The 16,632-nt window shown below is 40.0% G+C and overlaps 1 protein-coding gene across 1 annotated transcript in view; it reads right to left on the bottom strand.

Annotated features, from left to right (window-relative positions):
- Nucleotides 1-15,091, bottom strand: part of zmat4a (zinc finger, matrin-type 4a) — a 159,583-nt gene extending 144,492 nt beyond the window's left edge. The window contains exon 1 of the mRNA XM_014170990.2: nucleotides 14,815-15,091. Coding sequence (XP_014026465.1) covers nucleotides 14,815-14,901 — 87 coding nt within the window. The 5' untranslated portion in view covers nucleotides 14,902-15,091. The remainder of the gene's footprint in view (nucleotides 1-14,814) is intronic.
- Nucleotides 15,092-16,632: the final 1,541 nt, after the last annotated feature.

Below are 16,632 nucleotides of genomic sequence, written 5' to 3'. Positions count from 1 at the left end.
TCAATTCAATTCATATTATTATATTCCTCTTTAATTTACAAATCTTGTGACGTGAATATGAGACGTGGCTGTATCTAGGGGGATATTTATTTAGCTGAGCCTACTAGCTAGCTACATTTTGGCTAGCTAGCAATTTCAGAGAAGGCAACAGTATGTACTCTAACTCAACACTTAACAACTACAAACAAATTTAAATTACAATGAATAAAGGTTAACTTACTTGTCTTTCGCTGTCCAGTGGCAGCACAAGTGGGCATCACATGATCAGCATCTCGTCAGCAACACTAAAAAAGTTTCTTCCGGTTCACAGGATTTCGAAAATGTTCCAAATAAAATCCCCTTTGTAATAGTAGAAAAGTGTCAATAACCATTCATGATATATGAAAAATAATTGTCTACTCATTAACAATGATTCATATTTGTTCCTATTTAAGTGACATTTTCATTAAATTAGGGTTTTAAAACATGTTCCAAGGTCAAATAAATGCCCCCAATACAAATCACTGTATATGGAATACATATTGGCTTAGAGCAAGAACTATTCTGGTCGTCACAGTAAAAGTATTGTATGGAATTCTCAGTAGGGTCTGTAGAATGTATATATGGTGTCATTTCATGGGGCTCTGAATAATACGGAGTGTTGCTGGCCTTTTACTCCACTCCATTGGCGGCCGAATCACATCACGTGCGCTTACTGCACTATAAAACACCCACTAACTAAACAAGAGTGCAGGGACTGCTCACTGAATTAAAGGGCAACTACACAAAAAATTGAATTTTCGTAGATTTTTCCCAGACATCAAAAGTCATCCCTGATGTGGTTTAAAGCATTGTTGAGAAAAACAGAATTATATTTTCTTTTCTATTTAAAAAAACTGGAAAATCTGAAACAAGAAAAACAAAGAAGTAGGCAAAACATTTAAACAGATTTACATTTTATAAGGCCCTAACAACGTTTTTTGCTGCAGCACAGCAGTTTTGGGGAAGTTGTGGTTGGGTCCAATATTGACTATGTACCCAAGAGGGAAAGAGGGTGGGCCATCCTATTAAATGTTTTAGTGAAATATAATATGCAATTTAGCAGAATCGAACCAAATATCCTGGCATTGCAATGCTCTACCAAGATGCATGACAGGGTTATAAATGCTATGACAGGGTTATAAATGCTCGGTGAAGCCTCAATTTAATATGATTGATAAGGCCTTTCTTGAGTGGTGCTTATGCCACCATGCCACCCAGGTTTATGTCATATTTGACATAGTGGGTTGTGTCACATTTGACATTGGTGGCTAAGTCACACAGTTATGCCACATCTATGAACCCTTTATAAAGCATGACAAACAGTTATAGATGATTTGAAATACATTTATGTAGCATTTATGAAGGATTTATGAAGGCTTTATGAAGGCTTTATAAGCTGAACCTAGGGTTGCTAAGGGTCGGAAACTTTACGGTATATTTCGGAAATTTACCATGGGAAGTTAAGCCTGGGAATTTTGCTTAAATTCATCAGAAAAGTTAGCTTATAACAGTGAACCTTTTTTGTGGGATACACATAAGGCAATTCTAGGTCTTGTGGCATATCTTGGTTAAACTATCCCCAATTCATTGGAATTGCAACCCTCTGCATGCACAGTGCATTCTTCCATCACATGTGCAGTGCACTCTTCCATCACATGTACAGCTGATTCTCAAGATCTTGCACACTAATGAGATGCTATTGAGCCCACACTACTACACTGTCTGAGCCAAGGACTACATGCTTTCTTTTAAGTTTTGATTATAATACTTGGTGTGGTGAATATATTTTATATGACACATTATTTTTTGTTAACTAGTAAATAGTTGCCTACAGCAAACTGTGTTTAAATCATTTCTAAGCTGTTAACAATTTCTGCTAGTTAGTTTTCGCTACCATGTGGGTTTTTGCTCGCTTGAGCCTGCTAACTGAGGAGTGTTAATTCACCTGTTTCCATACATGTTTCATTTTAGAACATTTATCTTACACAGGAGTTGTTAGATCTAACTGCTTAACTTTTTATCTGTACATGGAATTGTACTTGTTTTTTTTTACTCATTATTTTCTAATCTTTACAGGAAAATGCCACGGGCACTATCTGATGTGTGGAGACATTTCACTGCAGTTAATGTAGAAAGAAAAACAGTGTAAATTTGCAAAAACTGTGCCAACTTATATGTTAAGAATGCAACAAAGATGCAGAATCATCTGGCCAAGTGCATAAAGTTCCCTCAGCGCACACAAGCAACCTCTGACAAAAGTCCCTCAAAAGTCCCTCTACTTCGATAAGGTGAAAATTATGAATCAGATGCCTTATCGACAGCAACAGCTCATGGTCCTCCTGGAATCAGACGTTTTTGTTGACTCAATGGAGGAACGTAGTCAAAGAAATGCTGATGAATGTCTTGCTTGAGTTGTGTATGCAACTGGTTCACCTCTGATGCTCACAGGCAATGTGTATTGGAAGAGATTTCTGAATGTTCTTCACCCAGCATACACCCCTCCAACCAAACATGCTTTATCTAGTCAATTGCTGGATGCAGAGTAGTGGTCAAGCAAATCAGAGAAAGCCGACTGTATTGCAATCATCTCTGATGGGTGGTTGAATGTTCGTGGGCAAGGAATAATTAACTACATCATCTCCACCCCTCAACCAGTATTCTACAAGAGCACAGACACAAGGGACTCTACATTGCAGATGAGCTGAAGGTAGTCATCAATGACCTTGGACTACAGAAGGTATTTGCACTGGTGACATACAACGCTGCGAATATGAAGGCTGCTTGGTCTAAAGTGGAGGAGTCCTACCCTCACATCACACCCATGGGCTGTGCTGCTCATGCAAAACAATGGATACACTCTACAAGAGAGCCAAGGAAATGGTTAGGTATGTGAAGGGTCATCAAGTTATAGCAGCAATCTACCTCACCAAGCAAAGTGAGAAGAATAAGAGTGCCACATTGAAGCTACCCAGCAACACCTGTTGGGGTGGTGGTGTCATCATGTTTGACAGTCTCCTGGAGGGGAAGGAGTCTCTCGGAGAAATGGCCATATCACAGTCTGCCGATATGGACAGCCCCATCAAGAGGATCCTCCTGGATGATGTATTTTGGGAGAGAGTGGTAAGCAGCCTGAAAGTCCTGAAACCTGTAGCAGTAGCCATTGCACAGATTGAGGGAGACAATGCCATCCTGTCTGATATTCAGACAGAAATCCATAATGCCCTGCCCACTTCACTGTTGCTCCAAGCAGAGGAAACTGCAGTTCTGAAATACATCAAAAAGTGTGAAGACTTCTGCCTGAAGCCCATACACACCGCAGCGTACATGTTGGACCCCAAGTATGTTGGCAAGAGCATCCTGTCTGGTGCAGAGATCAATAAGGCCTATGGCATCATCACTACCATGTCTCGCCATCTTGGCTGGATGAGGGCAAGGTTCTTGGTAGTCTGGCGAAGTACACAACAAAGCAAGGGCTTTGGGATGGAGATGCAATATAGCAGTCGTGCCAACATATCTCATCAGCCAACTGGTGGAAGGGACTTTGTGGATCTGAGGCTCTTTCCCTTGTTGCCTCCATCAGCCGCCAAATCCCAACATCAGCCACCTCAGAGCGCAACTGGTCCTTGTTTGGGAACACACACACCAAAGCACGCAGCAGGCTGACCAATACAAGGGTTGAAAAATTGGTGGCCATCTGGCCAAATTTGAGGCTTTTTGAGCCTGACAACGAGCCATCCTCAACCAGGTTGGAAAGTGACAGTGAAGATGAGGCCTCAGAGTCTGATGTTCAAGAGGTGGACATTGAGGAGGTCCAGGGAGAAGACATGGAAGCCTGAGAGGAAGACAACCAAAGCTTTTGTTTCTAGACTATCATTTTACAGATGTATGTTGAAAAAGTTTTTCGGAGATGTGATGGATCATTGGGGATCATTCAATATTCCATTTCTTTTGTTGTTCAGTGAAATCATTTCATGTGAAGAGTCAACTCATTTAATTAAAGTTCAATTCGTAAGTAAATAGTTTTTTTTTATTTCTATTGGAAGGATTTAATAATTTGCAATTATGTCTACTTGTGATAAGGTAAAAGGTTTATGTTTCTGTCTCCATATGATATGGTAAATATATCCAATACAAAAAACATCTACATTTAAATGGTATTAATATTAATTTGCATATATTCCCATTAATTCCCACAGAAAGTTTCCACCTCTGAATATTCCCCAAAATGTGCAACCCTAGTTGCACGTCATTTAAAGCGGGACCATTATCGTCCATAGTAAAAAAAAACATGTTTTGCCATCAGTAGGCTAGGCATTTAAAATTAAATGTGGAGTGGAGCATATAGTTATGTGATGACATCACATGCCCCGCATACCTTCAAAAGTATGCGGTAATCATCATGTATTCGAAAAACAGTTTCCATCATCATTTGTCGCAATAAAGAAACCTACAGTATATCTGCCGTTTACATTACACATGACGCAAAGATGTTTTTGCAACATTGCTTTGGTTGAATAAACCTTGTGCCTTTGAGAATGAACAATTATGAAATGACTACTGAATGGAAAGTTAAGAAATACTTGCTAAACTTTAGTAATATCCCAACTATAAGACAGCATAACTACTGTGAAAAGACCAAACAAAATGATACTTTACTCTTTGTTTTCAGTCAGCAAATGCAAATCCAGATTTTTCACACAAATCATGGATCAGACATCAGTAATAAGTTACGACTGCAGGAAATAACAGATATCAGGATTAGACAGGGCAATCAACCAAAAAAAAATAAAAAAATTCCAGCTTTGCATCTCAATTCCATCAGGTACTCATTAACTTATCTTTCTGAGTTCATTATTTATTTTGTTCCACCATATTCCATTAACAGGCCTCAACTCCACTTAAGGTATATACAGTATATACGCTGTATTCAGAATGCTAAAAGATTATGTATGTAAGCATCTCCCAACGTGACAACAAACGTGAAACCCCAAAACAGTGCCATACTGAATCATTGATGGTGTACAATGGCCACCCAACTTACTTTGCAAATTAAGAACAGTTGTCTTTTGCTAACTGTTGCTACGTATAATCAGCAGTGTAGCCCTCTGTTCAAGGGTCATGCATCTTGGATGCTCTCCAAACCCACAATTTAGATATCTGTCCAAAGACGTTTTAACTCTTACTACAAATAGAGAACAATAGCATCCTGAGGTAGCAGACTAAAGTAGAGTGGTTGTGATTGGAAAGAAGAGAGAGAGAGAGAGAGAGAGAGAGACCGCATTGTCTTGGCAACACATACAATCTCACCTCAGCAGCTGCATTAATTCCAGCCTGAATAAGAGACAATGTACATTCAGTAGTAGAGCTCCTGGACTAAGGCCATAGTACAAGAAAATGCCTCTGATACAGGGAGGGAACCACATGTGATCTAAGAGAGAAGTGAGAGGTGAGCACATACAGGGGTGGTAGGAAGGAATTAATGATCAAATAGCTAACATTGAGTCAGTTTCAAAAACTGCATGTAACAGCAAATGATGCAAGGAGGCTGATTACACGTGTACTATGATTTCATTAGCCACTCTGGCACTATTTATCTATTTATAAATGATCTACTTCATCTGGATTATATAAACAAGCACATCCTTCTCAAGTACATAAATCGTTTGAGTTCAGTAAACAGTGCTCAACTCTCCATCCCAAGAGCTTACTGGAGGTCAGATAGAGTGCATTGTGAGCACATCTACACTAAGTATACCAAACACTAGGAACACCTGCTCTTTCCATGACATAGACTGACCAGGTGAAAGCTATGATCCCTTATTGATGTCACTTGTTAAGTCCACTTCAATCCGTGTAGATGAAGGGGATGAGACAGGTTAAAGAAGGATTTGTAAGCCTTGAGAGAATTGAGACATGGATTGTGTGCCATTCAGAGGGTGAATGGGCAAGACAAAATATTTAAGTGTCAGGGTATGAACAGGGTATGGTAGTAGGTGCCAGGGGCATTGGTTTGTGTCAACAACTGCAAAGCTGCTGGGTTTTTCATGTTCAACAGTTTCCGATGTGTATCAAGAATGGTCCACCTCCCAAAGGAGAACTGTGGGAAGCATCGGAGTCAACACGGGCCGGCATCCCTGTGGGACACTTTCGACACCTTGTAGAATCCATACCCCAATGAATTGAGGCTGTTCTGATGGCAAAAGGGGGGTGCAACTCAATATTAGGAAGGTGTTCATAATGTTTTGTACACTCAGTGTATAATCAGTGTTAACATTATAAGAATACAATAATCTTACAAACCTGAATAACACAGACAAAGAGCTTAGTTCATGAACAATATTATAACAATACCACAATGTTTTATTTATCTAATTAAAACATGGACACATTTACAAACTCTTCAAAATAAACTACACAAGGGGCCAGAGGTTCTCTTTATTTCCACAAATAGGAAAACCTCTGGAATTTGATAACTACACCTGCTGCAACCTCCCTCAGTAGATGATTCCCAGCTACAACTATGGTCAAAGAAATGACAATTGGCCAAGGAAATTGGCAGTTGAAATGAAAGCAGGGGGAATTGTCAGACAGTTTAAATGAAGCTGCAGCTGTTTAGCCTCTACCCACCCGGGTTGACCTGTGAGGATCATGAGGTCATTTGTCCAGTACCACCATCAGCATTGTTATTAACCTCCTCAGCAGCAGACAGCAGCATTTGTCCAGCTGATGCTCCAGGCCAGGACCACTGAGTGGATTAGGCTGCGTCCTAAATGGCTGTCACGTCCTGACCATAGTAAGTTGTTATTTTCTATGGTAGAGTAGGTCAGGGCGTGACAGGGGGGTTTTCTAGTTTAGTTTTTCTATGTTGTTATGTTCTAGTTTTGTATTTCTATGTTGGGTTGTTCTAGTTTTGTATTTCTATGTTGGGCTGTGTTTGGGATGATCTCCAATTAGAGGCAGCTGGTCATCGTTGTCTCTAATTGGAGGTCATATTTAAGTTGGTGTTTGTCCCACCTGGGTTTGTGGGAGATTATCTTTGAGTCAGTGTATGTTTCACCGCTGTGTCACGGTTTGTTGTTTTTGTCATTCAGTTTATTTATGTATTGCATAGTTTCACAGAGTAAATAAAATATGGAACGACACACACGCTGCACTTTGGTCCGCTTCTCCTTACGACAATGGCCGTGACAATGGCATCCTAATTCCCTAAATCAGGGTTCCCCAGCTGGTGGCCCACTGGCTGAATTTGGCTCGTGGGTGAATTTATTTGGCCCCCAAGTTTTCTGAGCAATTTTTTTATTTTTTTATATCTCAACCCAATTGAGATATTTTGGGATGATTTGGACCGCAGAGTGAAGGAAAAGCAGCCAACAAGTCCTCAGCATATGTGTGAACTACTTCAAGACTGTTGAAAAAGCATTCCAGGTGAAGCTGGTTGAGAGAATGCCAAGAGTGTGCAAAGCTGTCATCAAGGCAAAAGACTGCTACTTTGAAGAATCTCAAATATAAAATATATTTTGATTTGTTTAACACTTTTTTGGTTAATACATGATTCCATATGTGTTATTTCATAGTTTTTATGTCTTCACTATTATTCTACAATGTAGAATATAGTAATAATAAAGAAAAACCCTGGAATGAGTAGGTGTGTCCAAACTTTTGACTGGTACTGTATGTGATCATATACAAATGTAAGCAAGGTTTGAAATTATTATGTTTTAGTCTAGGCTTCTTGCGGTCAATTTGAGGTCTACAAATTATTTGTAAATATGTTCCGCCCCCTGACCATCCTCGCAAGAAAAGGTTGGCCTGTGACTGAATCTAGTTAATGATCCCTGCCCTAAATAGTGCACTGGTTTTGACCAGAGCCTATGGGCCCTGGTCAAAACTAGAGCACTATGGCTGCATTTAGACAAGCAGCCCAATGCTGATATTTTTGGTCTTTTGACCAATCAGATCAGCTCTGAAAAAGATATGATGTGAAAAGATCTGATGTGAATGGTCAACAGACCAATTAGTGGTAAAAGTATCAGAATTGGGCTGCCTGTTTAGCGCAGCCTATGTAGGGCATAGGGTGCCATGTGAACGCATACTTAGACATCTCTACCAGTTTTCAGTTGATCTCCCAAGAGAATGGACTAACCAGGCCACATTATATACTGAGGCAGCAGCACACTCAGATACCTGGCTTTAAATGGGGTATCTCAGGCTGCTGAGCATTGAATACAGGAATACATAGAATTCCAAAAACTCATACCCATTACTACCATTGCAGCAGTATTGTCAATCTACATCCAATATTCTAAAGTGTTTGCCTGAAGGACAAAGCAGACTGAGTTGACGAACGGTTAAAAACAGCGGGTGGCCGTTCTGTCGCCTCTGACCACAGAACATCCACTGTAATTTTCTGTTAATTTCCCGATGATTCTACATGTTGAATTGCAGGACACCCAGCACGTAATACACAGCACAGGGCTGACGTTTGTTATGGTTTGTCTTTGTCTTTTATTTAGTTGTAACCCCAGAGAGCTATTTATCTCAATAGAAGACTCTGGTGTGGCCTGCCTACTGACAACAGAGCAGTTGAGCGAAAACATTACAGTACAGTCTGGGCAGTGTGCCTACAGTAGACTACACCTCAGCACAATCATCAGACTGGTGTCGGGCCAGTGACAGAGACATTTAGGTCAAGTGTTTAGTCACTTAAGTGTAAGTGTGTGTGTGTGTGTGTGTGTGTGTGTGTGTGTGTGTGTGTGTGTGTGTGTGTGTGTGTGTGTGTGTGTGTGTGACCCGTTAAATTAGGACTCTGGTCTATTTAATCACTTATATTTTCTCCAGTTACTGTAGATTACTTTTAGATTACATTTAGATTACTTAGCCAGAAAGGGTAAATAGCCTGATGTAACAATGGTGTCCATTAACCTGTTGTAAAGGACCATGCATTGTCACGTCCTGACCAGTATAGAGTATATTTGGTTATTGTAGTTTGGTCAGGACGTGGCAGAGGGGAGTTGATGTATGTTTATGGGGTTGGTCACTGGTCTATGTCTGTGTTTCTATGTCTAGTTAATTGGGGTTGGACTCTCAATTGAAGCCAGGTGTGTTGAGTTGCCTTTGATTGGGAGTCCTATATAGTGGGGTGTGTTTGTCTTTGTGTTTCGTGGGTAGTTGTTTTTTGCACTGCTAGTTATAGCCTGCGAAACTGTCTCCTGTCGTGTTGTCTGCATTTGTTGTTTTTTTCGTGATCAACGTGTTTAATAAACATGCTGTTGAGCACACAACCTGCTGCGTATTGGTCCACGTTCTCCGACAGTGATTTTGCGATATCGTCAGAAGACGAGGATCGTGACATGCATACAGGGGTGTGTGCTTGGGTTCCAGAACTCTGATGCTTTTATAGTAAATCAAGCCTAAATGGATGTCTTCCTAAAAAAAGCTTGCCTGCTCTCAGCCTGATCCACAAAGGAGCATCTATTATGATTAGGCATACAACAACCCAATCTGATCCATATAATGAGCAAGATTTGAAATACTCTCTCGTGCCAGTAACAGCTCATCAATGTGGACAAAGGGATGCCATTTTTAATTTACATTTGGAGTGAAATTTCTGAGTATGCAGCTGTAACACCGGGATAGATTATTTATCTCTGGGATCTTTAGCTGGGGGTACCTTCAACGGGCAGAGGACATGGTGATGTGGAGGTGTTGATATGGGATCTCTCTCTCTCACACACACACACACACACACACACACACACACACACACACACACACACACACACACACACACACACACACACACACACACACACACACACACACACACACACACACACACACACACACACACTCGGAAAGTATTCAGACCCATTCCCCTTTTCTACATTTTGTTACGTTACAGCCTTATTCTAAAATGGATTAAATAAAAAAATCCTCTTCAATCTACACAGAATACCCCATAATGGTATACAACTTTTTAGAAATAAAAAACAGAAATACCTTACTTACATAAGTATTCAGACCCTTTGCTATGAGACTTCAAATTGAGCTCAAGTGCATCCTGATTCCATTGATCATCCTTGAGATGTTTCTACAACTTGATTGGAGTTCACCTGTGGTAAATGAAATTGATTGGACATGATTTGGAAAGGCACACACCTGTCTATTTAAGGTCCCACAGTTGACAGCGCATGTCAGAGTAAAAACCAAGCCAGGAGGTCGAAGGAATTGTCCGTAGAGCCACGAAAAAGGATTGTGTCACAGTGGCATCCATCATTCTTAAATGGGAGAAATTTGGAACCACCAAGACTCTTCCTAGAGCCGGCCGCTGGCCAAATGGAGCAATCAGGGAAGAAGGGCCTTGGTCAGGGAGGTGACCAAGAACCCAATGGTCACTTTGACAGAGCTCCAGAGTTACTCTGTTGAGATGGGAGAACCGTTCAGAAGGACAACCATCTCTGCAGCACTCCACCAATCAGGACTTTATGGTAGAGTGGGCAGACGGAAACCACTCCTCAGTAAAAGGCAAATGACAGCCTGCTTGGAGTTTGCCAAAAGACACCTAAAGGACTGTCAGACCATGAGAAACAAGATTCTCTGGTCTGATGAAACCAAGATTGAACTCTTTGGCCTGAATGCCAAGTTTCCTATCTGCAGGAAACCTGGCACCATCCCTTTGGTGAAGCATGGTGGTGGCAAAATCATGCTGTGGGGATTTTTTTCAGCGGCAGGGACTAGGAGACTAGTCAGGATCGAGGGAAAGATGAACGGAGCAAAATACAGAGAGATCCTTGATGAAAACCTGCTCCAGAGCTCTCAGGACCTCAGACTGGGGCAAAGGTTCCCCTTCCAACAGGACAATGACCCGAAGCACACAGTCAAGACAATGCAGAAGTGGCTTCGGGACAAGTCTCTGAATGTCCTTGAGTGGCCCAGCCAGAGCCCGGACTTGAACCCAATCGAACATCTCTGGAGAGACCTAAAATAGCTGTTCAGCGACGCTCCCCATCCAATCTGACAGATCTTGAGAGGATCTGCAGAGAAGAATGGGAGAAACTCCCCAAATACAGGTGTGCCAAGCTTGTAGCATCATACCCAAGAAGACGTGAGGCTGTAATCTCTGCCAAAGTTGCTTCAACAAAGTCCTGAGTAAAGGGTCTGAATACTTATGTAAATGTCATAATGTTTTTTTTATACATTTGCAAACATTTCTAAAAACGTGTTTTTGCTTTGTCGTTATGGGGTATTGTGTGTAGATTGATGAGGGAAAAAACGATTTAATAAATTTTAGAATAAGGCTGTAACGTAACAAAATGTGGAAAAAGTCAAGGGGTCTGAATACTTTCCAAATGCACTGTGTAGGCTAATTATACTGTATTACTATATATATATACATACAGTATAATTAGCTTTCTGACAATATTACTTATTTTTTCAGATGCTACTGCAATCTAAGAGTACTTCAGGGAGTTTCACATGATACATTCATCATCTCCTTTTATTCAATCCCTTTTGACCAGCTCATGTGACACGTGGAAGTGCCAAGTGCAGTAACTACTCTAACTGTTAAGTAGATTTTCTTTTACATCTTTTTAACACCAGAGTGTGTATTTGACGGATCTTATTGAAGTTAATCGTTACATAAGGTGTTCATAAAACTCTTTAGGGTTTATTTTGGTCTCTCTGTGTACAGACTGCGACTGAAAGGAGGATTTTGAATAACCAACTAAACATTAGGGCAATTTTTACTTAACAAAAGCAAACATTTATTGATGACACTGAAGCGCAGCGCTTTAAAGCGCTTTATTTTATAACCCTAACAAATCACTGACGGTAGAGAGGGATCATAAGCTTTTTACCACAAACGATATGAAATTGAGAGTCTGAACAAATTTATCTGGGGTTGTTAAAGTGCGAGGTCCATCACTTGCAAAAAGTTGTGTGAAGTTGGAGAGCTTGCATGTGCATAGTATGTGTATAGTATGAGTATTAAGTAGGTCCTCACAGACATGTAAAACACCCCAAATACACTTCATATTCTGGAAGCCTCACATACAGACAACTTTTGAAAAAACCTAGTCCATGTCACTGACAGCAGGCATGCTGCGACAAACAGCACTGTCTTAAGATAATGAAAAACAAAGGCTCACTGTACCAAACCACAAGGCTCTGATGGAGCCACCTTGTGGTTTAGTACAGTGAGCCTCTCCTCAGAGAGTGATAGTAGCAACATTTTACAACTCTGGCAACCGACTGATCAACTTTTAAATCAAGCAGACTGGAGAAAGAAAGATTTTTATTGAACAACAGCAGTGATGGGAATTGTCAGGCAAGTATGATTACAACTCCAGATACTGCGTAACAAGTAAATTGACAAGTGGAGGATTTTAACTGTAAATGATGTTAAAGGATGTGTCAAAAATGTCACCCTATTCAATATAGTCCACTAATTTTGAACTGGCCCATTTTCATGAATTTGCACTTGTCCAGCTTACTGGCTTGTAAATATCCTTTGCTATTATTATGTTATTTTAAATACATCAATAGGATGTTAAAGTTGTCTGAGTCTGAATCTGAGGGAAAAGGGTGCCATTTGGTCGTAATCCATAGCCTGCAGAGGTAATGGAGGAAACACCCATCCCACTGGGCACAGATGTCAGTTCATCATCTAGTTTTGATTTACATTTGGTTGTTATCAACTAATGTGAAAAGAATGTCACGCTGACCCTGTAATTGGATTTGGGTTCAAGGTTGGGTGAAAGAATACGAAATTCACTTCTGTTGACAACATTTTTCACAAATCCAATCAGTTTTCCACGTTTATTCAACGTCATCACATTTAATTTTCTTGTTGAAATTATGAGGAAACAACGTTAATTCAACCAGTTTTTGCCCAGTGAGATAGATTAACTGAGGTTTGAATCACACATTGACTATTGAGGGTGCCATAAACGGTGGGCTGGAGCAACGCATGATGTTTTAAATGCTTGAGATGTCTTCTGTATAGTTAAATGATTGTAAGGCTGATGGGGGTGCCATGATTTGTTATGGATTTTTGGGTTTGCCCAGGACGCCAATAATTCGAATCTTGGACAATAATAAAGACCACTATAATATCAGAATTGTTGAGAGAGGACGCTAGGACGTTATGGGGGCTGTTGCATGCCGCTCAATTAAAGTGTAGAAACTGCACTGCAAAAAGAGACACACATTTGCTATAATGATCTACCCAAAGCTACTGTATCAGTCTCAATGTTATGGTCTTTGTATCTCCGATCCTTTTAGAAACCCAAATAAAAGATCGACTTTGATACACAAATTGAAAACCTGAGAGAGGCACAGCAGCAGAGTCGCAGAAGTAAAAAAACATGCAACAAAAGGAGAGGAAAGCTTTCTCTCAAACAAGACAAGTAAGTCACTGCATGCGCTCTGAGGGAAGTGGATAAAGCAAAGATAATATTAATGTAGTAAAGATAATCTAGACACCACCTGGTGAACACACTTCAAAGCCTTGCACTAATATGTAATATGCAACAATTCCAGATTAACAATTGATGTCTTGTCGTTGAACTTCTACAAATAAACACTTTAGGATTTCCGTAGCATATCTAATTAAAATGCTTTTTCAAAGCCCTTCCTATGGTTATTTTAATAAGACACCTGACTGGAGGGAAGTCAGGAATGTTCAGTAAAGTTAATACGTGATTTTTTAAAGAAAACTTGGCAAATCTTTGATGAAAACTATTAAATGGGACACTATAGCCAGTATAAGATGTTGAGGTGAATTTTACACGCCAAAGTCAGAGACAGAGAGTGCATTGCGCGCATCCAGCCATGCATGGTTGCCAATCAAATTGGACACATAGCTACGAGGTAAACACAGCTGAGAGGTAAATTCCATTCCGGTTTTTGTGTGGTGTGGCTTTTTGAGAGTTTATGAGGATAATGTCATGTGAAAATGCATGACAAATGACTAAACTAATCCTCATTTGGTGTAGTCACAATCCAATGACTGGGTACAATAGAATACTCAAGATAGCCACACGCAAACTTCTCAAATACAATGCATTGTGCTGAACAGCGTGCAAATGTAAAACCAAACAAATGCTAACAAAGGCCAACTAGATTGCCTATATTACAATTGCCTATGACAGGTGAGTTCAACTCACTTTAACTGGATGAACTATTGGAATCCCATAAATGACATTCATGAAGGTTCGTCTTGACTAAATTATCATAAATATAATGTCGCAAAAAACAATCTACGTAAAAGGTCGGTATGAGTGAAATAGGCATGGATAGCCGAATAAATTAGATGAGGAATTGTTTTTCCTCCGAGAAAAAAAGTCCGAACCATCGATTTAAATGTCGAACTCAAATAGGTCTGCATCATATCACACCGAGTGTTTATGAAACCGTTGAATGAGATTCGCAATTTAAGCGCATCATTTAACCTCCGCATCAGGCTACTCGGTACTTCCAAACACGCTGTCATGAATTCATCATCAAATAGCCTAGATGGAGGAGAGGAAGACACTGTTTCTCGTTACGCTGGCTCATGTGCACATCGAAAATCTTCAGGCATTGTCAAAAAGGATGCTGATATTGCACGCAGCGCAGCGGGCATGCAAAACTGATCACGAAAGAGCTGAAAACATTAAATACAGTTCTAGTTTTATAGTCTCGTTTTTGTCTATAGAGATTAAAAGCGATTTTAGTTTGGTAACCGATGTAAGTAAAATTGAAATCAAATCACACATAGGCTAAGTAGCCTAATGCATGTCTGAGATGTACCTGTAACTCCAAACTGTAACCCTGGTACAAGTGTGTCGGGAACACCGCCAATTGATGTTGCACTTGTAGGGAAACTGTGTAATCCATTGACCAGATCAGCGAAACGTGTGAACAAAGCAGAAGACGCTTCCACAGCTGTTCGCAGTACTATGCTGTAGTACAACCGTCGACTGTTCTCCGCCCCGCTTCTTCCTCATTGGTCGTTTGGCAGTAGTAGTCCAGCCAGCAGGCTACTTGTGTAGAGCCAGGGCCGTGCTACCGAACGGGCAGGTAGTGCACGTGCCCCGGGGTCCCCTTTATAATAAGCATTGCATGCATCTATAATCACATTTGCGTAGTGGCATACAGTTGAGCAGACACGTTTTTAGGATTTCCACACATGGGGATTTTGTTTGTTGTTGCAGGATCTGGGAAAAAAATTGCCTTTTATAAACACATTTCATGTCATTTGCATGATAGAATACATTAGCATAATATTATTTTATTCCACACAAATGGACAAATGCAGGCTACTACTGTGCAACTCGCTATTCAGGTAGGATGCAATTTTTGAACTTTATTTATTTTTTCGTATTTACGTGTTTTGTTTCATTCTGTTGAGACATTTTCATTGGATGAATTAAGTTTGATCTGTCTTTTTAATCGTGTGGTCCATTTTTAGCTTAAGATAGGTTATAAGTAGGCCTTTTGTAAAATAAATATCATTAACCTGTACTGTCATTTGTTGGGTACGGTAGGCACTAGCCTTTATTGGTAACTGCTCAATATAGCCTGTTCAAAGCTTTTGTGAAGGTTTAAACCAGTTTGCAAGTGTTTTGTTGCATTCTGTTGAACTATTTTCTTTGGCCAAATTAAGTTCCAACAGTAATGTGATTGCTGCAATTTAATATCATGCTCATATTTTCACTATAAACAATGGCATGACTTACTGCTGTATATTACCCTAATAAAGTTTAGAAACTTTTGTGAACGTTTGGTGTTGTGTGGCTATTAACCTATTATACTGCAGGCCTATGATATGAAGGCAGTACGCACTTGCGCTCCAACTGACTCCGACAGTTGAATTTGAGGTGAGGAAGACTGTTTCAGGCCTACCAGAGTTACTACTTTAATCTAACAATGTAATGATTATCTTTATAAAAAAATATTTGGATCGAAAAATAGTGAATTAGTCTCCTTCCGTATGCCTATATCTGTACAGCAGACGCGGTAGTCTATCTGACAATGATAAAAAAATGCATGTTGGTGTTGTCGATTGCCACAGTCATATCTCTATCTCTTTCACACTCTCTGGAGCTAGGCCAAAAGCTTCTCTTTCTTTATATTTATTTTTTAAATATTAATATCATACAGTGGATACCTAAGCCTATAGGCCTATGTATGCAATGCCCTGATGCATTTAGTGCTGACAGCTTAACTGTCAGGTGGAACATTTTAGTTGTAGGAAAGTAAAAACCATTCAAACAGTAGGCTGTAAAGTTGTGCATGTGCTACACAAGGATTTTGTTTTTGTAATTTGTTAAAAGCTGTTTAAGGACTTATTTGGCGAATATCCCTCATTTATTGATGGCGCTGGCTGCGTGGGTGGACACCCTAATGTGTTACGCAGCTAATGCATATCAATGATTGGTACATATCTCAAATGTCCGCTAAATTAAAATCTTCCCAGTCACTTGTCCGGTGCCAAATTTTCCTGTCAGGGTGGGATGTCCTTCAATCTGGAAAAAGACAAGGGGGGGGAGAAATTAACCTCACTGCTCACAACTACTTTTATTAATCTGCATAAATAAACGTTATACTTACATTTTGCAAAGTTAT

The sequence above is a fragment of the Salmo salar genome, chromosome ssa24, assembly GCF_905237065.1.
Source record: "Salmo salar chromosome ssa24, Ssal_v3.1, whole genome shotgun sequence".
Lineage (NCBI taxonomy): Eukaryota > Metazoa > Chordata > Actinopteri > Salmoniformes > Salmonidae > Salmo > Salmo salar.
This window is presented reverse-complemented; position numbering and strand designations above follow the sequence as displayed.